The sequence below is a fragment of the Pithys albifrons genome, chromosome 7 (assembly GCF_047495875.1).
Source record: "Pithys albifrons albifrons isolate INPA30051 chromosome 7, PitAlb_v1, whole genome shotgun sequence".
Lineage (NCBI taxonomy): Eukaryota > Metazoa > Chordata > Aves > Passeriformes > Thamnophilidae > Pithys > Pithys albifrons.
In genome coordinates, this window is record NC_092464.1 from 56,092,457 (window position 1) to 56,119,376 (window position 26,920).

Sequence of the window (26,920 nt, forward strand, 5' to 3'; positions counted from 1 at the left end):
TGGTAACTGGGATACACTGGGGATGAATGGAATCATAGAATGGATTGGGTTGGAAAAGACCTCCAAGATCATCAAGTCCAACCCTTGGGCCAACTCCAGTCCATTTACCAGATCATGGCACTCAGCGCCACGTCCAATCTGCATTTAAAAATCTCTAGGGATGGTGAATCCACCACCTCTCTGGGCAGCCCATTCCAATGCCTGAGCACTCTCTTTGGAAAGAATTTTTTTCTGATATCCAACTTAAATTTCCCCTGGCAAAGCTTAAGCCCGTGCCCCCTTGTCCTATTGCTGAGTGCCTGGGAGAAGAGACCAGCCCCCACCTGGCTATAACTTCCCTTCAGGTAGTTCTAGACAGTGATGAGGTCACCTCTGAGCCTCCTCTTCTTCAGGCTAAGCAACCCCAGCTCCCTCAGCCTCTCCCCATAGGGCTTGTGCTCCAGTCCCTTCACCAGCCTTGTTGCTATTCTCTGGACTCGCTCCAGCCCCTCAATATCCTTCCTGAATCATAGAGGAGGTAAAAGGAAGCAACTGAAAGCATGTGGGGGGCAACTGAGTTAATACTGGGAGCACACTGGGAGTGACTGGCACCATACTGGGGCCAATTTGGACAATGTTGTGGGCAAGCGACATCCAGTAGGAGCCACTGGGCTCATATTGGAGGTGACTGGGCTTTGAGAAGCACATGATGGGCAGCAGGGTGAGGGCGACCCCCCTCCCACTGCTCTGCATTCCCAAAATCCTTGTTGCCAGTTCCTGCTCTGGCCCTGAACACCAGATCTGCTCTGGGATCCCTTTCCCTGGGGACACCTCCCTGCCCTCTCCCCACCTTCCTGCCTCTGGAAATTGGCACTTGGGGCCTCATCTCACTGCTTTCTCCTTCTCTTCCCTATTATTATCATGATCCCCCTGCACCTCCTTTTCCAGGGCTCTGGGACACCCCTCTGTGGCCGTTCCCTGTTTTCCAGCCCCCACACCCCCCTTTCTTTGACTCCAGGATCCTCCTGCACCCACTTTCCTGCCCATCTTGCCTCTCCCAGCCCCTGCATCCCCCTTTTCTTTGGCTCCAGGGACCACCAGGCCACCATTCCCAGGCATCCCAGCTCACCTCACACCCACATTCCCCTTCTTTGGCTCAAGGACGCCCCTGCCCACGCTTCCCCACTCATCTGTTACACACCAATAACTGAGAAATGTAATAAATATTATTCCCCCATTATTCCCCTGTCATAAACATCCTATCAAAGAATTTTCTGTCAGCAGTTTGACAGAAAGCCACAATCCTCTTACAAACAAACACCTGCCAAAGCCTTTCACCAAGCTTCCTGCAAGTCATGGCAGCAAATTCAGCCAAACCTCTTGCCTGCTGAGAACTCACACAAGCATCCTCTTGTTGTAATAACTGGGCTAAAACTATATCCTGCTTCTGTGAAATTTGCAAGCTACGTGTAAAAATCAATGTCTGAACTGTCTTGGACTCCATAAAAGCTCCAGAAGAACCAGAAGAACACCTTGGAATTTCAGTGCATAGGGAGCGTGGAGAATGGAGAGAGAGAACCACAGCCAACCACCTCTCCCATCTCCCCCTGCCTCACCCATCTCACCTTCTTACCCTCCTCCTTCCCCACCCAAGCTGCTTGCCTGCCTGCCCCTGCAGACTGAGGAGAAAGCTGAGCTCTGCCTTGCTCCCTGCGTCAGTTCTGCTCCTGCTGACCCAGCCCTGGCCCTGTTCAGCCTGGGGTGGCTGCGCCGCTGCTGCCCATGAGCGACAGCTCCGCGGAGCCTGAGAGCTCTGCAGAGAGCGAGGAGCAGCCCTGCTGCACAAGGGAGAGCAGCACAGACTGAGCATCACATCTGCACTGCAAGAGCTGCATTCCACACCTCTGCCTACAGGAACAGACACAACATCGCTTATCCCCCACACACACTAAGATGACGGAAAAATACTTTGTTTGGGTGGTAAACTCTTTTTTTTTTTGGTTCTCAAAAGTATTCTTATTGTTTTCCTAGCTGTTCTTATTTCCCTCTCCTGAATTTCTTAGCACTTCCTTAATAATAAAAAATCAGGCTTTTGAATTAACAGAGAACTTAGTTTAATTTTGTTGGGGAAAATATTTTGAACCTAACTTCTTTCAGTGATATTTAAGTAGTTTGTAACACCATCCTGCCTCTCCCAGACTCCACACTCCCTTTTCCTTTACCCTGGCACCCCCTGGACTTCCCTTTTCTGGGCACAGAGACCCCCTGCACCCCCAAACCACCTCTCCCCACCCCTAAACCTCCCTGTCCTTCAGCTTGGCACCACCCAATTTCCAGAACTGGGACGCTCATGCACCCCCTTATCCTGCACACCCTTTCCTGGCCATCCCACCACTTCTAGCCCTCACACCCCCCTTTTCCTTGACTCTGGGACTCCCAGGACCCCCACTCCTGCATTTCCCAGACCCCAGGCACCTCTTTTCTGAACAATGGGGGACATCTTGAACACCCTTTCCTGGCCATTCTGTGTCTCTGTAACCCATGATCCCCTTTCCCCAACATCGGGGAACCCTGGACAGCCCTTTTCTAAGCAGAGGGTCTGCCTGGACCCCTCAACCCACTTATTCAAGCCCCTGCACCCCCCTTTCCTTGGCACTGGGACGCCCTGGAATATTTTTTTTCCAGTACTGTCTTCCCCCTGCACCCCCGAAATTCAACCCAAAAACCACAAACATTGAGCCCCCCAAAAAACCCTGCCAGGAGTTCCCCCTCACTGGTCTCCCCACTTTGGGGTTTAGGGTGTCCCCCCTCTCCGGGCTGCCAACAAAGGGCCTGACCGAGGCACACCAACCCACCAAGGGGCTCTGCCGGGAACCGACACTGGGACCCCCAATATCCCAAATAGCCCCCAGGGGGCATTGGCGGCTCAGCTTTGGGGTCCCTCAAGTCCCAACCATCCCCCGAACACAACCCAAACCCCCAGAGCCCCCTCGGGCTATTCGGGGCTCGGCTCGGGGGTCACGCAGCACTTTGTCGGGGCCCTTTGCCGTCCCTGTGTGCAGCTCCGGCCCCGCCCCGCGGCAGCCCCAGCGCGGGCTCCAAGGAGCGGCACATCCTGGTGCCCTTGGGGGCTTTGGCCGGGCCCATCCCGGCTCTCGTGTTCCATGGCACAGCCCGCACGGCCCTTGGGGGGGCAGCGGGGGCACTGTGCAGTTTAGTGTCCCAGCCCCTCTTTCTACTCTCCCCCTTTCCCCCCCTGTTTTCCCGCTCACCCGAGAGTTCCTGGCGCGCAGTCGGAGCGGTGGAAAGGAAGAGGAAGAGGAGGAGCGTGGGTGTCCCCTCCCCTTGTCCCGGGGGTGTTCCTGGGTTGGCAGCGCCCACTCCGTTGGAAGGCGGTCCCGGCGGGGCGGCCGGAGCAGGTTTGGGAGCGGCTGTGGGCGGCGGTGTGAGAGAGAACAGGTCTACCCGCCCGCCGCCGCTACCAGGTCTACCCGTGGACGCTCAGGCTCCGGAAACCAGCGGCTGAAGCGCAGAGTCCGGCGGAGACAGCAGGTCTACCTGCTGAGCTTAGAGAACAGATCTACCCGCCGCAGTGAAACAGGTCTACCCTCTGGACTGAGGTAGTGATCAGGTCAACTCGCCAGACTAAAAAGGCTTCCCGCCGGACTGGAAAAGTGAACAAGTCGACCCGCCGGACTAGGAGAGAGACCAGATCTACCTGCCCCACTGAGCGAACAGTACTAGCCGTGCTTAGAACAGGTCTACCCGTCGGGCTGAGGAGTACCCGCTGGACGGGAAGAGAGAACAGGTCTACCTAGAGACTTGAAAATACCCGCCGACTGAGAGCAAACAGGTCTACCCACAAAACTGAAAGAGAACAGGTCTACCCGCCGGGCTGAGAGAACAGACATCCCCGCTGGAATGTTCAAGCAAACAATGCCCTGTTTGCACATGTATCGGTCTGGCTTCAACACCTAATTAACATCCTGATGGTGAGGCAACCACTGGACTCAAATGACTGTCAGTCAATCCCTTTATACTATAAAAGTCCAGACTCCTTTCACAGAGGCAGGTTCTTCCAAGGTAACCCCTCCTGGGGGGTGTGTGTAGAGATTCCTCCCTTGGGTGGGGACCCCAGCTAAGGTCACTCCTGGAGGCTGAGAGCAGAGATCTCCCCAGCATCCTTGGGCTGTCTGAGCTACATCAATTGCTAATTAATAATTATTTCCTTTTTGGTAGCTTTAGTATAATTGCTTCAAGAATTGCTTGAGGACTGTGCACTGTCCTCTCTTATACCATAGTTAATGAAGTTTTAGCATTTCTATTGCCTAGTAAATAATTTTGATTAACGTCTTTGATCTCATATTTGTATTAATAAGTAATTCCTTTGATATAAACTTTGTCTAAGCTTTCCACTCCCCACTGCCCCAGCATGCCCGCCCACTCCCCACCCTGCAGCAGCCCCAGCACCCCACAGCAGGTTGGGAGCTCAGGGAGCCAACCCTGAATCCCATTTTCTAAGTCCCCTCTGCCCAAAGACCCTCATGGGACTGTCCACCCTACCAGCCCACCCCTCCTTTTCCACCCTCCTGCTTATTCCCCCCTTTCCCATCATCTCCTCAATCCCCAAGTCACCCCCAAGATCAGTTTGGGGGTCACAGCTCACACTTTCCCTCTTCTCCCATCCCTTACACATCATCCCCCCAATGCCCAGCCACCTCCTGATCATTTTTGGGGGGGTCCCACCCTCTCCTTTTCCCTGCTCTTCTCACCTCTCCAACTTCTTTCCCATCATGGGTGGCAATGCTGTGAGGAGTCAGCTGGGCCTCAGCATCTCCAAGGGACCTGTAGCTGGGAAGGGGCTGCCAGGTCACATCTGTCACCTCCCTGACAGGCAGCAGCAGCCTTGGGCACCCAGAGGCAGCTGAGCCACCTGTGCACACACCCTGAGAGCTGCCCCAGCTGAGAGTCCCTCTCAAGGGCCCTGAGGAGCTCTGGGCTCTGGCAACACAAACCTGCTGGAGTTTCAGAAGGAAAAGAGGCTAGTCCTGCCCTGGGGACACAATGACCCAGAGATGAGGGCAGGGACCTGAACAGCTCTGGAGTGACCCCGAGGAGAAGGGCCTGGGCTCTGTGAGGGATGTCCTGTGGCACAGGGGTTCAGGATCAAAGTTAATAAGGACAACAGGAAATGGAGCTGCCTTGAAGGGAATGTGGCCACCGAGAAGAGGGAGCTGTCACTCCTCTGGAGTCAGCCCTGGTGTCACCACATCTGCACTGGTCTGTCTGGGTGTGGGGCTCATCATTCTGGAGGAATGAGAGAGAACTTGATATGGTCCAGAGGGGATCTACCAGAGCAGAGCCTTTTTTGGTAGTGAAAAAGTAGGAAATATCCACAAAGCAAAACTTGGAATGCTCACAGTAGGGGTGAGGAAATAGAAATATAACTGAAAGGGAGCCTTGAGATGCAAGAGGTTACTCAGAGGATGTCATTAACATCCCATGGCTTTCTGTTCCCGGGAACAGCCAGAGATGGAGCAGAGACATCAGTGAGGGCACAGAAATGCTACTGGGAGGGCTGGTGGCAAAGCAGGATGGGTGTGTGCAGCCTGCAAGGCCAGAGGAGCAGCAGGGACAGGGCAGGACAGGCTGCAGGACAGATGGCCAAGGGCTCCGGCAGGGCTCGAAGGCACAAAGGCACCCAGGGCTTTGTCCCCTGGGCTCTGGCAGGTGCCTCTGACACTGAGGCCACCAGAAGGAACTTTCTTTACAAGTTCTGGACTTTGTTTCTCCCTCAGCCCTCCCTGAGGAGGCTGGGAGGGATTGAACAGTTTTTGGACATTTGCTCTTCCCCCTCCCATCCCACTGCCCCACAAACAGCCCTGAGCCACCTGTGAGGGACAGGACCTGCTGTCCCAGGGCCTGGGGCTCAGGCCTTGGCCTTTGTGCTTCCTCCAACCAGCCCAGGTTTTTCTCAGCATTGCAGGTGCCTGCACAGAGCCTTTGTCTCCCTGCAATCAGGGCCTCCAAGGATCTTCTCTAAGGAGTCCCTGGGGAGGCTTTGTCAGTGCCTGCCCTCAGTGGGGCCCATTGATGCTTCAAGGGACTTGGAGTTTGGCTTCTGACTTCTTCAGCTTTTTTTAAAATTTTGTCTTACTACTTGAGGATCATGGACTCATCTCCAAATACACATTGGGGCTTATTAAAACACAGAAAAACAATTTCTTTCTCTGTCTGTAATTGTCTTCAAGTCCTCAAGACTTGTACTACTTGGAGTTGTTTTGTAGTTTTGCTAAGGAGGAAATTTCAAAGTGGACTGCACAAGAAATATTTTTTTCAGTGAAAGGGAATGATTTATACAGAGACTTGAGCTGCAAGAGGGTTTGGACACAAAAAACTTAAAACTCATTAGTAGCACTTTATACTTGACAAATCTAACAGTTATCAAGTGAATCAACACCATTTGCTACAATTTTAACAGTGACTCAATTATAGATACACAACAACAACATTCACACCACACTCAATTCACACACACACAGGCAGAGATGTGTGGACACATCAATATCTGTGTGTGTAAAGGTGCCCATCCACAATTCTCCTGGTTGTCAGTGAAACACTCCCATCCCATTCCTTTATGTTTCCCAAGAGACAAGGGGGGCACCTGGAGGGGTGTGTTTGTTGAGGGGGGATCAGAATTGTCCTGGGCATCAGCGACGCTCTTTGGAGTGTTGCAAACTTGAGGGTTCCCGAGCTCCGAGAGGCTCCCACAGGTGCCCGTTGAGAGGGAGGTGCTGGGGAGCTCCAGGGGCCTCCCTCAGGACCTCTGTTTGTGGGGTCACAGGGTGACTGGCTTTAGTTCTCTGCTGAATTTCCATCCTCATGTCAGTAACTACTGGAGTTTCCAAAATGTTTGGGAATTGTTCCACTTGTGCTACATACAATTCAGGTAAAGAATGTTCCAAGGCTTTCAGAGAGTGGGTGATTGTCCTGTGATCCCCACCTGTTATGGTCAGGATTGTCCCCACCTTTATCATCCAGGAGCACCTGGCACAGTCAAGGGACACTTCACCACACACCTGGAAAAGTCAAGGCGTACTTTTAGAAGGAATGGGGGGGAAACTTCCTGACCCAGGTAATAGGAGGCCTTTCCAGGGGGGATGTGTTACTGGATCTTTGGTCAGCAAGGCAAGTGGTGACCAGTGGTGTCCTGGGCTGCCTCCAAAGCAGCCTGGGCAGCAGGGGAGGGGGATTCTGCCCTCTCAGGTGAGACCCCACCTGCAGTGCTGCCTCCAGCTCTGGGGTCCCAGCACAGCAAGGACATGGAGCTGTTGGAGCAAGTCCAGAAGAGGCACCAAGATGATCAGAGGGATGGAGCAGCTCTGCCATGAGAGATGGCTGAGAGAGCTGGGATTGTTTGGCTGGGAGAAGGGAACCTTTGGGGTGGCCTAAGTGTGGCCTTCCAGTACCTTAAAGAACAAAAAGGAAGATGGAGAGAGATTATTTGCCAGGGCCTGGAGTGACAGGAAAAAGGGGAATGACTGAATTAGAAGGTTTAGATGAGGTATTAGGAAGAATATTTTCCCTCTGAGGGTGCTGGCACAGGTTTCCCAGAGAAGCTGTGGATGCCCCATTGCTGGAGTGTTCAAGGCCAGGCTGGGCAGAGCTCTTGGGCAACCCGGTCTAGTGCAAGGTGCCCCTGTTCATGTCATGGAGGTTGGATCTAGATGATCTTTGAAGGTCCTTGAAACTCAGGACACTCTATGATTCTGAGTTACTTCAGGCAACTGTGAAAGAGCCCAACATCTTGACCCAATTGGGGAAAAGGTAGTTTTCAAAAAGTGGAAATTAAAGACAGTAATCCAAAGACCCATCAGGTCCAGCCCCATAGAAAATGATATTTCTTATGCTGTGGGTGCAGAAGGCAGTAGGTGTTGGGTTGTGCCTCAGAACACTCAAGCAGATCTAATCAATGCAGCCACGAGCCAAGGCAAACACTGAGCAGAGGGAGGGGCAGTGAGTGGGGGCCTGACATGCAGAAGGAGCAGATTGCTGGGGGAGGAACTGCCTTTCCTGTGCCAGGACCAGGGCACATCCCACTGCAGGAAAAGCCCCAGGCCAGCCCCAGCACATTGAAGACCACGGGCACAACTGCAGAGTGACTTGGTGGCACCTCTGCCAGGGAGAGCCTGAAACCCCAAATGCATCTTGGCAGCAGCAGGTCCTGCCAGTCCATGGCCAGGAGCCCTCCCTTGCCAGCCCAGCCTGGTGGGCAGCCCTGCAGAGCTGCTGGTTAAGGGTGTTCTTTCTTGCTGGGCTCTGCAAAGCCACTTCTGCTACAGGAGCCTCATGGGGAAGCAATTGGGCCCCAGCAACTTGGAGACAAGATATTAATCAAAACCTGCTCATGCTGTTGCCAAACCCCTCTGAAATGATTGGGGTAAGAAAACCCCCTAACACTGCATGTTTGGTGTTAGAAAGGAAGGCATCACTTTATTCCCAGTGCTCTGTGTGTGTGTCCAACAGAAATCCTTTCACACAGACACCAATGCATCACTTTTTCACCTATTTATAAATTTTTAGCAAACAAAGAAATCAATGTTCATTGTTCTAAATGACACAATTTTATTGAACTAATTTTGAATTAATATTGAATTAATTTTTTTCTTCTATTGGTTATGGACTTCTCCCTCTCTATGCTAATTAGTCCATATTTTTAGTCTTTTTCTCCTGGTTGGGACTTTTCAACACATCTACTAAGTCCTTGTTAGCCATCTTCTTTATCTACTGGTTTCTGCAAAAGTCCTTGTGGTCCATAAATTCTGCATTCCAGATGTCCAACATCAACAGTACATCTTTCTATCCCAGGCTTTGTTCATCAAAGCATATCAAGGTTCACTTAACAAAACTTAGAGAATTAGTTCTTTTCCCAAGCTGTGTTCTCACAGTGGTAGGTTAAATTCTGCTGAGTGCTGGCTGAAAGAGATTTAAGACCCAACACACAACTTGTCTTTAATTCAAGCAGTTCATTAAAGCCTAATTAAAACCATTATGATATTAGAAAAGTTATATCATTTCCTAAAATCTGAGCAGAGACCTGAGGGTGGCAGAGGAAAGAGGAGACTCAGGCCAAGGAGATATGGCTGGAATGTGATGGTTGTGAGGTCACTTCCACTGCAGCAGCCTGGGTGGCCCTCAGGAGACATTCTGGCCAGGGAGCATTGTGAGGTCATCCAGCACATCAGGGAACCCACACAAAAGAAGTTCCATCTGGGAGAGGAGAAGGAGTGGGGCAGGTGGGAGAGCCCCTCGGGTTCTGATTCTGGGGGCAGCTCTGTCACACAACCCCACCAACCCTGGCAGGCAGGAAGGCAGCCAGGGCTCGTGGCCACCCTGCTCTGCACTGGCCCTGAAACTGGGGAAAAACCTTTTCCTCATGCTCAGGTTTAACATTCCCTGTTTTCCCCAACACCCCTTGTCTTTCATCCTCTTCACATGGCAGCTCCAGCCAAACCTTCCCTCCCTCAAAAAACCAAGTCACCATATTTAATATTTATTTTGCAGATTCTCCTTGCTGTCACCTCCTGGCTGTGGCTTCATGGCCCCTGTCACAGCCAGCCCTGGCCCTGCACTGACCCAGCTCTGCTGCCCCACAGATGCTGCATCAGGAAGGGAAGGCCCATGGGGGAGGGAAATGCACAGGGACTCATCCTGGAAGGGACCTCGGGCGGGTTCTGGGCCAAACCAAAGCACAGTGAGTGGGGAAAGGGACACAAGGATGGGCTGTTTGTGTGCTCTGCCATGTCAGGAGAAGATGTGGAGCTGCAGAGTCACCCAGACAATGTGGATCCCTCAAGAGATGATCTCAGACAGTGGCTCCCAGGCCTCTGCCAGTCACTGGTTACTCTGGTTTGATGTTCCCTGGTGGTTACACCCACCCACACACCCACCAGTGTTCTGTGCACACACACCAGTCTCACCAGTGTCTGGGCCTCCAAAGAACACAAGACCTGATGATTTGTGGCTTCCACTCCAGTGGCAGGCACTTGGATCTCTCTCCATACCCAGAGCACAGAGATCTCTTGTCCCAGAAAGTTCCTGGCAATGGAGGGATTAGGAAAATGGAACAGCCGGTGGAGTCAGTTGCAGGGCATGGCCAGGGAAAGGTACTGACCAGTCACCTCTTTAAACATGTTCAGCTTCTTTCATCCATTTTTGCTCTGTTTTCTCATGCCTGTTCCTCCACAAATCTCTTTGGACATTTCCTGGACATCCCATGGCAAGTCTTGCACTGTCCCTAAATGTACTTTCTGGCTGCCCATCCTGAGTCTCAGTACCTGAGTGAGAAAACCCCCAACCTCAGCTGCAAGGCCATCCTGGGGGGCTGTCACTGATCACTTGGGGAGCCTTTCATGCAGAGATGTTGGAAATCTCTATTAGTTCCTTTGTAACTTTTGAGGTTTGAAAGGTTCCTCCAAAGTCATTGAAATTCATGTCCCTAAAAGGACTGGTTTTCCATTTTCATAAAGTGTTGGGGATTAGGTCACATTAAAATGCCAACATGGTGCATGTCGGTATTTGCAACCCTGTGGAGAAGGAGTTGGGGATATAGGAAAAAAGAATAATAAACTGTTTGGGTTGGAAGAGAACTAAAATAGCCACTAGTCAAAGTGCACTTCAATTACCCAGGGACACCTTCCACAAGTTTAGGTTGTACAAAATTCCAAACCTTGGGCAGCTCCAGGGATGGGGTTTCCACTTACTCTGTAACCTGGCCCAGGTTCCTGCCACCCTCAGCACAAAATATTTCTTCCTGACATCCAATGGAAATCTCCCCTCATTCAGTTCCAGTTCCTGTGCCTTGTTCTGCCAATACAACCTTTGGCAAAAAGTGTCACTGTGTCTCTCCTGCACTAAGAGCACAACATTTTCATGGCTAAATACCAGAGATATCGTATGAAGGGGTTTGGAAGCCTCCAAGCCCTGGGCCCAGTGGTGTGGAGACTGAGGAAAGAACAGGAGAAGCCTGAGAGGCCTTGAAGGGAAACTGGGGAGGTCCAGACTGCACACAAGGAGAAAGGAATTTCTGCCCAAGGGCAGTGCTGTGGTGCAACACATCCCCCTGAAGGAGTCTGGATCAGCCTAAGGCTTTGTGCTCCAAGGCAGAGCCAGGGAGGAGGGAGAGATGTCAGTGCAGGAAGGGGCCAGCGAGGTGGGGCAGCCAGGGGATGTCGACAGCCTGCAGGGAAAGGGGCAGGGCACGGACACCGTAGGACAGCCTGGGCTGGAGAGGAGACAGGGATGTGCAGAAGCTGAAAGGCCCCAAGAGAGCCAACTTGTGCAGGCCTTTGGCCATGGCTGCTGTGTGTGCCCCTGATGGCATGAGGAGACAAGTGAGCCTTGCAGCCCTGGGGCCTCATTGCCTCCTTGTCCCTGCTCAGCAGCCTGGGAGGTGCCGCCCCATCCTCCTGCCCTTGGCATTGCACATCCCACATCCCAGTACCTCAGGAAGACCCCCAAGGAATGAGGAAGGGAGAGGATCTCCCTTCCCAGAGGCTGGGGTTCACGGCTGTGACCTTTGGGTTAATGAAATGCTTCTTACTTTCCTCAGCATCAGAGTGACCTTTCTTTCCTAGTCCGTATTAGTCATCATTGTCTCTTTGTTTTCTAAATGGAATCTGGGGACACTTTCTCAGTTATGTCTCTCAGAGGGACCCATTAATAACAAAAGAAACTTTAAAGTTTGATTCTGACTTTGATTTCTCATGAGCTTCCTGCACCTTTCCTCAGGGTCTGATGTTCAGGGACTCAGCACCAAACCCCCAGAGGGCCATTAAATGCCCTGGGCTGTTGCTGTGCTGCTGAGCTGGGCCGGGCTCCTGGCACACAGGGAGCTCCTGGCAAGCGGGCAGCGCTGCAGAGAGACAGCTCTGCCCAGGAGCAGCTCCTGTGCACAGCCCAGCAGGGCTCAGGGCACTGCCTGCACACACCGAGGGCAGAAAAGCAGGGCAGAGAGAGGTTACACACAGTCTGGGCTGTGAGGAAAGTTGAGAGGAAGATCCACAGAAGAGGAATCTTTCCAGGCTCTCACACGGTAAGTCTGCATGAAGGGCAATGTATGTGCAGTCTGTGGGAAGATCTCCCAATGCTGGCACATCCCACAGCCTGGGGGGTCTCTAATGTGGGATATCACAGTGTCTCTGGTGCTGAAGAGGAGGACGTGCTGCAAAGCAGGGACTCTCTGCTGCACCATCCCAGGGACATCCCAGCAGGGTTCCCTCCTCCCAGGGATGGCTGTAGGGTTTGAACCCTGGCTCTGCCACCCAGGCTGCCCCAAACTGTCCTGCAGAGCAGGGTCCTGCACCCCAGGGTGCTGTGCCAGGGCAGGAGCTCTGCCACCTGCCAGGGGCAGCTCTCAGCTGGTCTGGGGAGCTCCCTCTGTGCTGGGGGAGAGGCTGTGGGTGGAAAGAGCAAACCCTGGCAGGGCAGGGCTGGGTAGGGCAGGGCAGGGCAGGGCAGGGCAGGGCAAGGCAGCTTTGTTCAGCTATCAAGTGAGAGTTTCATAGGTGAGGACTGCTTACAGAACCAGAGCACTCCAGGATATTTTCCAGGGGATACTTCAAGGAGAAGGTGAAAGGAGGGATTTCTATCAGGCTCTCAAGCCACATACCTGGTGGTTTGTCATGCAGAGGGAACACTGAAGAGCTGCACAGGGGCTGAGAACTACCTGGCATTGTTGGTGTCTAGGAGGTGGCACAGCTGGCTCAGGGTGACACTGCCCTGAGTGCCCACCTGGTTCTGCCCTGTCTTCTCCCAGCTGGACCCTCAGTGTGCATTTACTTTTTCCTCAACTTGCTCATGTTGCTGGGGTTATTTCCTCCTTCTCTCAGTCAGACTCACTGGGGATGGGAGTTCAAGCTACAGAGTCAATCACTGATCCTGTGATCCCCCTCAGGCAGGTGGGTCCCTGGGAATGAGACATTCCAATTCTCCTCTGACCTGTGGGGCTGTCAGTAGTGAATTCTGTGTGACTGGAGAATGAGGTGTGTTTCCCAGAATCAAACCCCATTGTCAGGACACTTGGCTCTTCTCTGAGATGTCCTTCCAAGCTGGGAGCTGCCCTCAAGAATGCAGATCACCTTCATAGCATAATTGTGTTATCTGAAATCCCCAGTGCAGAGGGGCAGAGATGCTGTGCCCATCCCAGGAAATGCTGTTGAGTTGGTGAGATGAGCCATGTGTGTCCTTGAGACCTTGAGCCAGGCTGAGACACTGAGTGGTCTGTGATGGATCACTTTGCTCTCAAAACTGTCTGGTAGCATTTCAGACAAAAATGGGAGTGTGATCACTCTCTGTGTGAGGAAGGCCCAAGTCCATGGCAGCTGGAAGAAGGCACAGGGACAGAGCAGCTCCCCTCACTCTGCATTAAGCCACAGACATCGTCGTGTTTGGGAAGCCCTGCTCTGCTCTTCCTCAGGGCAGCACAAATGCTGAGGGGTTCTGACATCCAGGAAAACTCCACAGGGAAGATGAGGGGAGTCAGAAACAAGACACCCAAACCTCTGAAACTGCCTTCTGGAATCCTGAAATCTTCTCAAACTTGGAAGTGCAGATGCCCATGAGAACTTTTGCTTTAGGAGCAGTTTCATCTGACACAGCTGAACACCAGGATGGGCCCTGCCCCCACCATGGCCATGACCCCACTGGAGCAAAGCAGGGCTGACCCTCACAGCCAGTGGGCAGAGGGGCTGCTCCTCATGGGAAATGTAGTGAGCACCAAGCAGGGCTCCAGCCATGGATATGAAGCAAATTTTCCTGAAAAAGAAAAGTGGGGAGTGTGAGCACAAGGCAAAGGGGTATTGGGAAATGGCTGTGACTCTTTCAGAAATATCTCATCTGATTTGTCACTGTTATTTCCTCCTTGGACAGTGCCCCACCTCCAGAAGCAGCAAATGCCCAACAGCAGCTCCATCAGGCAGTTCCTCCTCCTGCCATTGGCAGACACGCGGCAGCTGCAGCTCCTGCACTTGTGGCTCTTCCTGGGCATCTCCCTGGCTGCCCTCCTGGGCAACGGCCTCATCATCAGCGCCGTAGCCTGCGACCACCACCTGCACACCCCCATGCACTTCTTCCTGCTCAACCTGTCCCTCACAGACCTGGGCTGCATCTGCACCACTGTCCCCAAAGCCATGCACAACTCCCTCTGGGACACCACAACCATCTCCTACATGGCATGTGCTGCACAGGTCTTTTTTTATTTCTTCTTTATTTCAACAGAGTTTTCCCTCCTCACCATCATGTGCTACGACCGCTACGTTGCCATCTGCAAACCCCTGCACTACGGGACCCTCCTGGGCAGCAGAGCTTGTGCCCACATGGCAGCAGCTGTCTGGGCCAGTGGCTTTCTCTACTCTCTGCTGCACACAGCCAATACATTTTCCCTGCCCCTGTGCCAGGGCAATGCCCTGGACCAGTTCTTCTGTGAAATCCCACAGATCCTCAAGCTCTCCTGCTCACACTCCTACCTCAGGGAACTTGGGCTTCTTGCTGTTAGTGCCTGTTTAGGTTTTGGTTGTTTCATTTTCATAGTTTTCTCCTATGTGCAGATCTTCAGGGCTGTGCTGAGGATCCCCTCTGAGCAGGGACAGCACAAAGCCTTTTCCACGTGCCTCCCTCACCTGGCCGTGGTCTCCCTGTCTGTCAGCACTGGCACATTTTCCTACCTGAAGCCTGACTCCATCTCCTCCCCATCCCTGGATCTGGCCCTGTCAGTTCTGTACTCGGTGGTGCCTCCAGTACTGAACCCCCTCATCTACAGCCTGAGGAACCAGGAGCTCAAGGATGCGCTGAGGAAAATGGTGACTGGGAGCTTTTCAGCAGCAAGAACCTGCCAGTTTTCTTCTGTACAGTGCCCATATTAAAACTCATGCCAGGCTCAGTTTGCCATCCCGGATTTATCTTGGTGGTCAGTGGGTTCTTTATGTCATAATGTTGTGCTCAAGTAAATTATTTTATTCATCCTCTCATCTAAATCACTGTATTGTTTATTAATTTGACTCTAAATATTTAATTGAGCAACTGTGCTATCTTTTTATTTAATGAAAATAACACTTTTGCAGTTGCCTTGCGTACCTGGGATTTTTCCTTTGAGACTTTCAGGGACCTACTGTGCAGTTCCATGTGTGCAGAGAAGGGCAAAGAGTCCCAGCACAGCAGCACTGCCAGGGAGCACCAGCACTGGGCCTTTGCTGACCTGCTCTCTTTCCACTTGTACACTCTCCTGCAGAGCCCCTGGGCTGGACTAAGGCCTTGGTCCTCTGCCAGCTGGGACACAGACCTGCTGCATGTCCATCCTGGGCTCACAGGCAGGGACAGGCCATGGGCACTGCTGGGACACAGCTGGGCTCCACAACAGCAGCTCCATCAGGAAAGGGCTTCTCCTTAGCTCAAGACATGCAGTCTTAGGGCTTTTTGCAAAGTCATTCTCAAGAACATGCCAAGGGATAGACTCTATAGAGGCTCCTTGTTTGCTTGTTCTCCAGGGGCTCTAAACCTGCATGTGAACCAGCAAACAGAGCCCTGTAACTGCAGGGGCTACAGCAGGAAACAGGGAAAATGATCTGGTGAGTGTTCTGTGTTACCCTCAGTGAACACACTACTGCTACCCATGACAACAATAGCAGTAATAAAAGCTGGAACTATAACAAATAAACCCCACAAGAAGCACATGAGGTGCACAACACCATTGCTCCATTGCTCACCACTCAGTGCCCAATGCCCAGCCCAGCCCAGACACAGATCAGCCCTTCCTGACTAACCCCCCATTAACACCCTGAGCACGGCCCTGCATCAAAGGGAACATCCCTTGGGCCAGTTGGGCTCAGCTGTCCTGGCCCTGCTCCCTCCCACCCCTGTGACCCTGAGGAGATCTTAGGAGGCCATGATTGCACAAACCTCTTACAGACTACAAGTCAAAACCAAAACCCAAAGCACCTTGAAAAACCTGCAGACCTTGAAGCTTTAAGGAGCCCCTCAAGGGCCAATCCTGACAAAGCCTCCCCAGGGACTCATCTCAGCAGACCCTTGGAGGCCACGACTGCAGGGAGGCAAAGGCTCTGGGCAGCAGCTCAGGTGCTGAGCAAAGCCTGGCTTGGCTGGAGGCAGCAGAAAGGCCCAGCCCTGACCCCCAGCCCGGGGAAGGCACATCCTGTCCCTCACACCTTGCTCAGGGCTCTGCTGGGGGCATTGGCTTGGGGGGTGATGCTGAGGGCAGGACAAGGGGTGAGAGTGCCCAGCCTTCCTGGGGCTGTGCCAGGAGGCCACAAGGCCCCAGAGCCTCAGCACAGCAAGTCTGCTCACAGCCCTTGGTGGCACAGACGATGCTGTGCCCGAGAGGACAATAACTTCGGATCTCTTGGACTTCTGGCCCAGTCTCTTGATGTCCCTCTGGGAAGGCAGAAACCACCTCCCAGAGGTGGGTGACAAACCAGTGCTGGGAATGGTCATTTGGAGGGGCTGGTCTGTGATGAGTGTCCAAAGATGTCTTTGGTCTCACCAGGCTCTAAAGTGCCTCACGGGCTCCTTGATTCCAGGACATTCTTCAGTGTGCACGGTTCCTTCTTGCTTGCAAAGGTTGTGCCATGTCATGGTGTCCCTTTGGTACCAGGAGGTTCTGTGGTGTGACAATGGCCCTTTGGTACCAGGAGGTTCTGTGGTGTCACAATGTCCCTTTGGTACCAGGAGGTTCTGTGGTGTCACAATGTCCCTTTGGTACCAGGAGGTTCTGTGGTGTCACAATGTCCCCTTTGGTTCCAGGAGGTTCCACACCGTCCTTGCTGGAACACACCTGGTTGGATGTTGCCCCACCTGCAGAGCTGCCTCCAGCTCTGGGGTCCCAGCACAGCAAGGACATGGAGCTGTTGGAGCAAGTCCAGAGGAGACCACCAAGATGATCAGAGGGATGGAGCAGCTCTGCCATGAGGGAAGGCTGAGAGAGCTGAGATTGTTCAGCCTGGAAAACAGAAGGTCTTGGGGTGACCTAATTGTGGCCTTGCAGGACCTGAAGGGGCCAACAAGAAAGATGGAGAGAGACTGTTTACAAGGGCCTGGAGAGACAGGACAAGGGACAATGGCTTCACAGTGATAGAGGGAAGGGTAAGATGAAGTATTAGAAAGAAAATTTTTACTGGGAAAGAGGTGGGGCCCTGGCACAGGTTGCTCAGAGAAGTTCTGGCTGCCCCATCCCCAGAAGTTGTTCAAGGCCAGGTTGGATGATCAACCTCGTCTAGTGGAAGGTGTCCCTGCCCATGGCAGGGGATGGGATTTAGATGCTCTTCAAAGTCCTTTCCAACCCAAACCCTTCTATTATTCTGTGACCGGTGGGTGACATGGTGGGCAGGGCAATCTTGGGCACAAAGAATATGAAATAACGGAATTTTCCATTCTGAGTGAAGGAAGGAAGGGGCAGCAGAACTGACAGCTTGGACTGATAGCAGGGAGACTTTGCACTGTTGAAGAGATTGATTGAAGGAGTGTCTTGGGGGTCAGTCCTGAAGCAAAAAGCATTCTCATGGCCAGGCTTTGCCAATGAAGATTTGGGAAGGGCACTACCCACGCTTGCTGCAAGCTGCTGGTGGCTAAAAAGGCCGATACGGGATAGGCAGGTCCGGTCACAAAAGGCACAGGGGAACGTCTCCTTTGGCCATATTGGCAAGGAACGGTTCTGTCTGCGTTGTCTTTTCTCCTCCAGACTGACTGTGCTGCGTTCCCAAAGGAAGCAGCAGCGTCGTGAATGGTGTGTCTCCATGAATCCTGATTGGAGGCCACAGTGGCCCATTGGGGCAGGCAACATGGCCAAGGCTGAGCTGTTGTTTCAGGCAGTCCTTGTATCTCCTCTTCGGGGCTCCTCTCTTGTGGCAGCCGGTGGCGAGTTCTCCACAGAGCACAATCTTCGGGACGCAGTGGGTGATCCTTCATCCTGGAGACGTGCCCTGCCCAGCACAGCTGCGTTCTCAGCAGCATGGCCTCCATACTGGTGACCCTGCCTGTTCAGAACAGACACATTGGTCACGTAATCAGACCAGTGGATGTTTAGGATTGAACGGAGGCAGCGCTGATGGAAGCGTTCGAGGAGCCGCAGGTGGTGGCGGTAGATGACCCAGGATTCAGACCCATAGAAAAGAGCAGACAGTTGTCTTGGTTTGAGATAAGCAACTGCCAACCCCCCCAAGCACAGAGAGAAAAGCCTCCCTCCTAACACCAGGGAAAGGGAGGAAAAGAGACGGGAAAGGAAAAAAAAACACTTCAGATGGCATTTATACTAAAACTACATATATTTTTCACAGAAAGAAAGAGACAATTAGAAGAGAGTACAAATATTCACTCACACAAGTCTGCAACAACAAGTTCCCCACCTCAACTTCTTAACGAACACACAAATTCTACTGTCCTAACTACACATTACTTAAGAACATACTTATTCCCCCGGGAGACAAACACAAGCAGAAAGAAGAGACCCAGAACAACACATTTTACTTTCCTGAGATACCCTGTGAGCCAGTGGTGGGCCTGGTCCTTTCCATCCCCCCTGGGACAGCATCGTGTATCCTCTCAAGAGGAGGGCTGAGAAGCGACTGCCTTAACCACTCCCACACTGGTTCCTACTTCCCTGGAGATGATGTCATAATGTGGTTTGGAATACAAAATTACTGGCTAGAAGAGGTCAGCTGTTAGCTCAGCCCAGCTCAAGTCAGCTGACAGCTTCGGCCTAGTCCAAACTCCAGAGCCCAAATCTAGGCCCACCTCGGTGAACCCATAACATTCTCCACCCCTTATTCCATACCATATCATGTCACTCATATCTTAGGTTCTCGTGCTTAAACACTCCTCATTTTTCCAGGGCTGTTTTCCACCCCTCCATAATGTGGCTAAGAGTCCATTAGGATGGGGTAGATATTTCAGATGGGAACAAAGCAGTTCAACTCAGGTCATCTTATCTGATGGTTCATGTCTTTCAGTGGGGTTACCATCCTCTCCTCAGGAGTCTTTAGTTTCCCATTGGGGTTAAAATAGTGTTCCCAGTCAGATCCACCCCTTGCCCTCATCCACCTACAGGTGGTCTGAGGCATCATAGGCCCATCGAGCCAGGAACAACCCTCCCCCAGCCAGTCCAGGGTGTGATGTTCTTCATTGGCTCGGCTCTTGGGCACATCAGCACTCACACAACGGGTTTTCAAAGACTCAACTCAAACAGCAGTGTCCCACCACACATCAACAGCTTACGCAGGCTTCTCTTCATGTCTTTCTCCTCGGTCACACAGAAGTACTGCAGTTCACCATGTGACCCATCCCCCTTAGCAGCATTCCTAACAGCTTTGGCAGCCTCGGAAGCAGCCCCAACAGCAGCACAAGCAAGCAGTAGAGGCAGAGGCAGCCCTGGCTCGCTCGCAGCCCTGGCTCGCTCGCAGCCCTGGCTCGGCTTGCAGCCTCTCACGGCTCACAGCCCCTCACGGTTCACGGCCTCTCACAGCTCGTGGCCTCTCACAGCTCACGGCCTCTCATGGCTCACAGCCTCTCACGGCTCACAGCCTCTCACGGCTCGCGGCCTCTCACGGCCTCTCACGGCTCACAGCCTCTCACAGCTCACAGCCTCTCACGGCTCACGGCCTCTCACGGCTCACAGCCTCTCATGGCTCACAGCCTCTCACGGCTCGCAGCCTCTCACAGCTCACAGCCTCTCACGGCTCACGGCCTCTCACGGCTCACGGCCTCTCACGGCCTCTCACGGCTCACAGCCTCTCACGGCCTCTCACGGCTCACAGCCTCTCACAGCTCACAGCCTCTCATGGCTTGCAGCCTCTCACGGCTCACAGCCTCTCACGGCTCACGGCCTCTCACGGCTCCCTCACAGGCCTGGCGGCAGCCCCGCCAGTGACAGCTCTGGCTCCTGCGGGTCGCTCAGCACTGCGTGCGCTGGTTCCGGGCGCCACATCTGTCGGGTTCTCTGCAGGGGGTTCTGCAGCTCCTCTTTTCCCCGTTCACTCGGGTCTCACAATGGCAAACACGCTTCACAGCTGTGGATAACCTTAAGAACAGTGTTCACGGTTAAATCCACCCCTCGACTTTATCCACCTACAGGGGGCCTGAGGCACCATGGGCCCATCGAGCCAAGAACAACTCCTCCCCATGCCAGTCCAGGTGAGATGCTCCTCATCAGCTCGGCTCCTGGGCACATCAGCATTCACATGATGAGTCCTCAGGGATTCAACTCAAACAGCTGTGTCTTGCCACACACGAACAGCTTACATGGGCCTCTCTTTTCTGCAGTGGCAGCAGTCACAGCAGGCACCAGTTGAGCTGTTTGAACTCACAAAGACAGTGAAACAGTGAAAACGAGCATTCAGCAGTAAGGGAGAGTTGTTAACATTTTCTGTTCTGGATGTACCTAAACAAGGCAGTTATCAATCTGTGTTTCTACAACAATCCTCCCGGGAAGCCTGCCAAGATTCTGGGACACCCGCCAAGGTCCTCTGTCTCTCCCGGGTTTCGGCACCATTGACTATCTTGGTTTGAGATAATCAACTGCCAACCCCCCCCAAGCACAGAGAGAAAAGCCTTCCTCCTAACACCAGGGAAAGGGAGGAAAAGAGAGGCGAAAGAAAAAACCACTTCAAATGGCATTTATACTAAAACTACATATATTTTTCACAGAAAGAAAGAGACAATTAGAAGAGAGTACAAATATTCACTCACACAAGTCTGCAACAAGTTCCCCACCTCAACTTCATAACGAACACACAAATTCTACTGTCCTAACTACACATTACTTAAGAACATACTTATTCCCCAGGAAGACAAACTCAAGCAGAAAGGAGAGACCCAGAACAACACATTTTACTTTCCTCAGATACCCTGTGAGCCAGTGGTGGGCCTGGTCCTCTCCATCCCCCCTGGGACAGCATTGTGTGTCCTCCCAAGAGCAAGGCTGAGAAGCGACTGCCTTAACCACTCCCACACTGGTTCCTACTTCCCTGGAGATGATGTCATAATGTGGTATGGAATACAAAATTATTGGCTAGAAGAGGTCAGCTGTTAGCTCAGCCCAGCTCAGTCAGCTGACAGCTTCGGCCTAGTCCAGACTTCAGAGCCCAAATTTAGGCCCACCTCGGTGAACCCATAACAAAGTCCCTGGTCATTCCCTATCCCTGGCCATTCCCTGTCCCTGGACGATTCCCTATCCCTGGGCCATTCCCTATTCCCTTGCCATTCCCTGTTCTTGTCCATTCCCTATCCCTGTCCATTCCCTGTCCCTGGCCATTCCCTACCCCTGACCACTCCCTATCCCTGGCCATTCCTTCTCCCTGGGCTATTCCCTGTCCCTGGGTATTCCCTATCCCTGGCTATTTCCTGTCCCTGGCCATGCCCTCTCCCTGAGCCATTCCATGTCCCTGAGCCATTCCCTATCCTTGGCCATTACCTATCCCTGGCCATACCCTGTCTCTGGCCATTCCCTGTCCCCAGCCATTCCCTATCCCTGGCCATTCCCTATCCCTGGCCGTTCCCTGTCCCTGAGCCATTCCCTGTCCCTTGGCTCTGCAGGGCCGGGGGTGTCAGTGGGACTCGGGGGGTCCCTGCTCGGCCCTGCCTCAGAACTGCAGCCCCGGCCAGGCCCGAGGGGCCCTGGGGGAGAACAACCCTGAGCCCCAGCTGGGCCAGAGCCACCCAGTTCCACCCAGTGGGGCCCAGGCACTCCCAGCTTGGGCCCAATGGTTCCCGTTCACCTCCAATGTGGCCCCACTCACTCCCATATGATCCCAGTCCCCTCCAGCATGATCTCAGGTGCCCTCAGCATGGTCTCACCTGCCCTCAGAATGCTCCCAGTCACTCCCAGTATGATGCCAGCATGACCCTAGCCACCTGTGGTCCCAGATTTTCCCAGTACGATCTGTGTTACCCCAGTTCTGGTCCCGGTGTATCCCAGTCCACCCCAATCCATCCCAGCCTGTCCCGCTCCGTCCCGGTCCCTTCCCGGCACCGCCGCCCTTTCCCGATCCCGCCCCCGAACCAGCGGGTTTAAGGCCGAGTTTCACCGCAGGGCGCGGGAGTTCAGCCCAGCCCGGCCCGGGGGTCCCGGAATTCGTGGCCATGAAGGGTCCCAGGGTGTCCCGGAGGGATCCAGAGGGGTCCCAAAGGGGTCCCAAAGGGGATCCAGGTGAATTCCCGCGAATTCCCCCGTCCCCGCCCCCCCCCCCCCCCCGCGCTCCCTCGGACACGCGCTTCCCGTCTCACAATCTGCGCCACCGGGATCTGCCCGGAGACCGAAGACGTCACAGGAGAATCGGGCTGCCATTGGCGATCGGGAAACAGCGGAGCCAATCGCGCGGCCGGGGGCGGCTCTGTGGGCGGGGCCTGGTCCGGGTCAGGGCCCGGCGGGGCCGCGGCGGAGCAGCGCGATGGCCCCAGCGCTGGGTCTGGGGGCGCTCCTGGGGCTGCTGGGGCTCCTGGGGGCCCCGGGGGGGGCGACGGAGGGTAAGTGGGACCCTCGTAGTGGGGAACTCCGGAACTGCCATGGCCGGGCACGGAGAACTTCCTGAATCCCCATTCCTTGGGCATCGGGACCCCCCTGTGCCCCATTCCTGGGCAGGAGAATTCCCCTTCCCCCCATTCCCAGGTACTGCGACCCCCCTGCACCCCCTTTCCTGGCCATCCCACCTCTTCCAGACCCTCCTTTTCCTTGATCCTAAGCCCCCCGACCCGCACTCCACCCTTTCCCAGCCCGAAGTCCCCCCTTTCGTCTGCACCAAACACCTCCAGGACCCCCATTCCCAGCCATCCCAGGTCTTCCTTTCTTGTGACCTCTGTTTTCTCGACACTGGGGACGCCTGGACCCCCATTTTCCTGGGAACAGAGACCCCCTGGACTTCCCATTCCACCTCTCCCAGTCCCTGCACTCACCATTCCTTTATCCTGGGATCCCCTTGGATCCCATCTTGTTCAGCACCAGGATCCCTCTGGCCCCCCCTTATCCTGCACCAGTATCACCCTGTGGCCCTTTTCCAGCCATCCCACCTCTTCCATCCCCCCTTTTCCTTGACCCTGGGACCCCCTGAACCCCCATTCCTGGGCATGGGGACTCCCCTGCGTGTCTCATTCAGCACCCAGACCCCCATAACACTTTTTTTTGGGGACTGGGACCCCCTGCACATCCTTACTGAGCACTTTGACCCCCCTGTACCCCCTTTCCTGGGCACAGGCACCCTCCTACACCCCCCTGTGTACCAGCCCTGAACTTCCATTCCCATACACTGGGACCCCCCTACAGCCCCTTATCCTGCACCAATACCCTCTGCACTCCCTTTCTCAGCCATTCCGGGTCTCCCCACCCTGTGACCCCCTTTCCCTGACCCTTAGGGCCCCTGGATCCCCCTTTCCTGGACACAGGAACCTCTTGGACTCCCTGTCCCACCTCTCCCAATCCCTGTACCCTCCTTTTCCTTGACTCTGGGACCCCCCTGAGCCCCCAGTCCTGTGCAGTGGGACCCCCTTGCACCCCCTACCCCGGCACCGACACTCCCTGCACCAACTGCCCTGGGATCCCCAAAGCCCTTCCTGGCTCTGTCAGCTCTCCCTTTCCTTTACCCTTGACCCCCCAGTTCCCCCAAATCTCTGTGTCCCCCCAGTTCTCCACTCCCTGTGGTACCAGCACATGGCAGTGTCAGAGCCCAGCCCGGGGGTCCCCCAGTTCATGTCCGTGGGGTTCCTGGATGGGATCCCCTTTATGCGCTATGACAGCGAGCGGGGCCGGATGGAGCCACAGACGCCGTGGATGGGGAAGGGACCCGAGCCGGGATTTTGGGATGGAGAGACCAAGATCGCTGAGGTGCACCAGCACTGGGCTGCCGACAGCCTGGAGACACTGCGGGTCCGGAACAACCATAGCAGGGGTAAGTGGGGACAGCTGGGAATTGGAGAGTTCCATGGGGCTGGGCTGGGATCTGTGGGGCTGAGATGTGATCCATAGTGCTAGAAGAGATCTCTGGGCTGGAGGAGGATCTTTGGGTCTGGGATAGGATCTTTGGGGCTGGAATGGGATCTGTGGGCCTGGGGGGGATCTGTGGGTCTCATGAGGATCTGTGGGACTGGGATGAGATTTGTGGGGCTGACGGACATTTTTGGGGCTGGAATGGGATCTGTTGTGCTATGAGAGATCTGTGGGCTGGAGGGGGATCTTTGGGGCTGGGGAGGATCTGTGGGTCTGAGATGGGATCTATGGGGCTGAGGTGCATCTGTGGGGCTGGGATGTATCTGTGGGGTTGGGTTGCAATCCATGGAGCTATGGGAGATCTCTGGGCTGGAGAGGGAATCTTTGGGGCTAGGGGAGATCTGTAGGGCTGGGGTGCATCTCTGGGGCTGGGATGTGGATCTGTGGGTCTGGGATGGGATCTTTGGGACTAGGAGCGATCTGTGGGGCTGGGCTGGGATTTGTGGGTCTCGGGGGCATCTGTGAGTCTGGAATGGGATCTGTGGGGCTGGGTTGGGACTTGTGGGGCATTTGTGGGGCTGGGGGTGATCTGTGGGGCTAGGTGGAAATCCATGGGTATCCAAGGGGCTGGGATGAGGCTCTGTGGGTCTCCATCACACTCTGGATGGGGCTCTGTGGGGCTGGGACACAATTCCATGGGTCTCTGTGGGTCTGTTTGCCCCCCAGGTCTCCACACACTGCAGTGGGTTTCTGGCTGTGACCTCCTGTCCGATGGGACTTTCCAGGGATCGGACCGGTACAGCTACAATGGGCGGGATTTCCTCTCCTCCGAGCTGGGATCCAAGAACTTCGTGCCAGCCAACGTTGCTGCCCAGGTCACCAAGAGGAAAGGGGAATACGAACGGATCGAGGTGGAGGAGTGGATAAAATACCTGGGGCTCACCTGTCCAGAATGGCTCCAGATATTCATCAGATACGGGCAGGAGGCGCTGGAGCGCAAAGGTGGGGATGGAATTCCCATCAAAATGTGGAATTTGAGAACGGAGGACTTGGAAATGTGGTAATTTGCATGGGAATTCCATGGTTGGATGTCACCATTATCCCATTCCAGAGCCCCCTGATGTCCATGTCTCCGGCAAAGAGGAACACGGGATCCTGACGTTGTCCTGCCACGCGTACGGATTCTACCCTGGGATCATCGGGATCAGCTGGATGAAAGGGGATGAAATCTGGGATCAGGAGACGGAGTGGGGCGGGGTCGTTCCCAACAGCGACGGCACCTTCCACAGCCGGGCCAGGATCGAGGCGCTGCCGGGGGAGTGGGAGCAGTACCGGTGCCGGGTGGAGCACGCCGGGATGCCAGAGCCCGGGATCTTCGCCTGGGGTGAGGCTGGGAATGTGGAATGTGGGAACTGGGAATTTGGGAACTGGAAATTTGGCAATGTGTAGTAGTGAGATGGGGGTTTGTCTCTCTCTCCTCACACTTCCACCCTTCCCAGAGCCAGAATCCAACTGGAATTCCACCCCAGTGGTGGTCGCCCTGTCCGTCATCGCTGCCATCATCATCATCAGCCTCATGGGATTCGGTGTCTGGAAGCTTCAATCCGGTAACTCACGGGATGAGGGTGGGGAAGGGGCACAAATCCACTGGACAGCATTCCAGGGATCCTGTGCTACAGGTGCTGATCCCGCTTTATTTCCATAGGGAACAGGGAGAGGAATGGATACAACACAACACCTATCAGTGAGTACCAGCAGTGTGTCTGCATCCAGATCCCGATACTCTCCTTGATGGATCCCAGGATGGATTCAGGTGTGTGATCCAGGCCAGAATCTCATGGATCTTCTGTTTTCCACAGTAGCAGATGCTTGAACCGACGGCTCCCCTGCAGGTATGGAGTGGGATCCAGGTGGGATTCCAGAGGGGAATCGGAGCATAGTGGATGGCACAGGACTGGGATGGGATTCCAGATCAGGGCAGGATTCCAGAGTGAGATCAGAAAGAATTCTGGAGTGGGATCACGGCTGGATTATGGATCAGGATCAGGCTGGATGGATGGAGGGGGATAGAAGTGGGATTCCACAGTGGGATTGGGTGGGATGGGTGGAGCAAGATGATGATGGATTCCAGAGGAGCTCCTGCTCTCTGTGGGCTCCACAGCTGGATCAATCCCGTGGGATGGGGACAGGGACATGGTGACTCTGTTCCCCACTCTCACCCCAGCAGGAATCGCCACCTGAGCAATCCATGGAGCTGGATCCAGCCCCTTCCCTCTTTCTGGGGAAGGCCAGGAGCTGCTGGCAGAGCTCATCCCGCATCTCTCACCCACCCTGGCGCCGCCGTGCTTCTTCCCAATGGATCAACTTCCTGCTTTTTCATGTCCGAAAGCCAAGAACCACAACTATTCCCAATGATTTAATTAAATCTCCTGTTTTTGCAATAAATTCTTATCCCCTCCTTTGGCATCCAGCAGTTCCTCTTTGGGAACCAGGAATGGCAGTGGGGACATGAAGAATGGGATAGGGATATGGAGACACTCGGGACAGGAATGGGGACACAGGAAGCAGTTTGGGGACACCGGGAACTGGGAGTGGGGACGCCAGGAATGGGATGGGAACACCAGGGATGGGAACAGGGACACAGTGGGGACAGGGATGGGGACACTGGGAGCAGGTTGGAGACACCAGGAACTGGGAGTGGGGCACCAGAATTGGGATAGGAAGCCCAGGAATGGGAATGGGGACAGGGATTGGGACACCAGAAATGGGAACGGGGCCGTCGGCAGCAGGTTGTGAACAGCAGGAATGGGAATGGGAATGACAGGAATTGGAATGAGGACAGGAATGGAAACACCAGGAGACAATGGGACTGGGATGAAAACACCAGGAATGGGAATGGGAACCCCAGAGGTGGAGGTGTCCCAGGTTTTAGTTTGGGGTCTCCTGTAATCCCCCAAACCA

At 54.2% G+C, this 26,920-nt stretch overlaps 4 protein-coding genes across 15 annotated transcripts in view; 3 read left to right on the top strand and 1 right to left on the bottom strand.

The window, feature by feature from the left end:
- LOC139673817 (zinc finger protein 850-like) overlaps positions 1-26,920 on the top strand; it is a 584,874-nt gene that overhangs the window by 243,166 nt on the left and 314,788 nt on the right. The window lies entirely within an intron of this gene.
- Positions 1-26,920, top strand: part of LOC139673838 (class I histocompatibility antigen, F10 alpha chain-like) — a 137,234-nt gene that overhangs the window by 95,001 nt on the left and 15,313 nt on the right. The gene's annotated exons all lie outside the window — the stretch shown is intronic.
- LOC139673815 (zinc finger protein 850-like) overlaps positions 1-26,920 on the bottom strand; it is a 262,338-nt gene that overhangs the window by 3,888 nt on the left and 231,530 nt on the right. The window lies entirely within an intron of this gene.
- On the top strand, positions 22,396-26,417 carry LOC139673836 (class I histocompatibility antigen, F10 alpha chain-like). Of its 6 annotated transcripts, none has more exons than XM_071559672.1 (8): positions 22,396-22,506; positions 23,658-23,921; positions 24,686-24,961; positions 25,071-25,343; positions 25,412-25,566; positions 25,665-25,703; positions 25,819-25,851; positions 26,184-26,417. In XM_071559672.1, exons 1-7 carry the CDS (start codon positions 22,431-22,433, stop codon positions 25,819-25,821), a joined length of 1,086 nt encoding a protein of 361 aa, XP_071415773.1. In that variant the 5' UTR covers positions 22,396-22,430; the 3' UTR covers positions 25,822-25,851; positions 26,184-26,417. The 6 variants fall into 6 exon arrangements, with proteins under 6 accessions (XP_071415773.1, XP_071415776.1, XP_071415770.1 ...); XM_071559675.1 differs by having other exon boundaries at positions 25,459-25,566; XM_071559669.1 differs by lacking the exon at positions 22,396-22,506 and adding an exon at positions 22,517-22,648.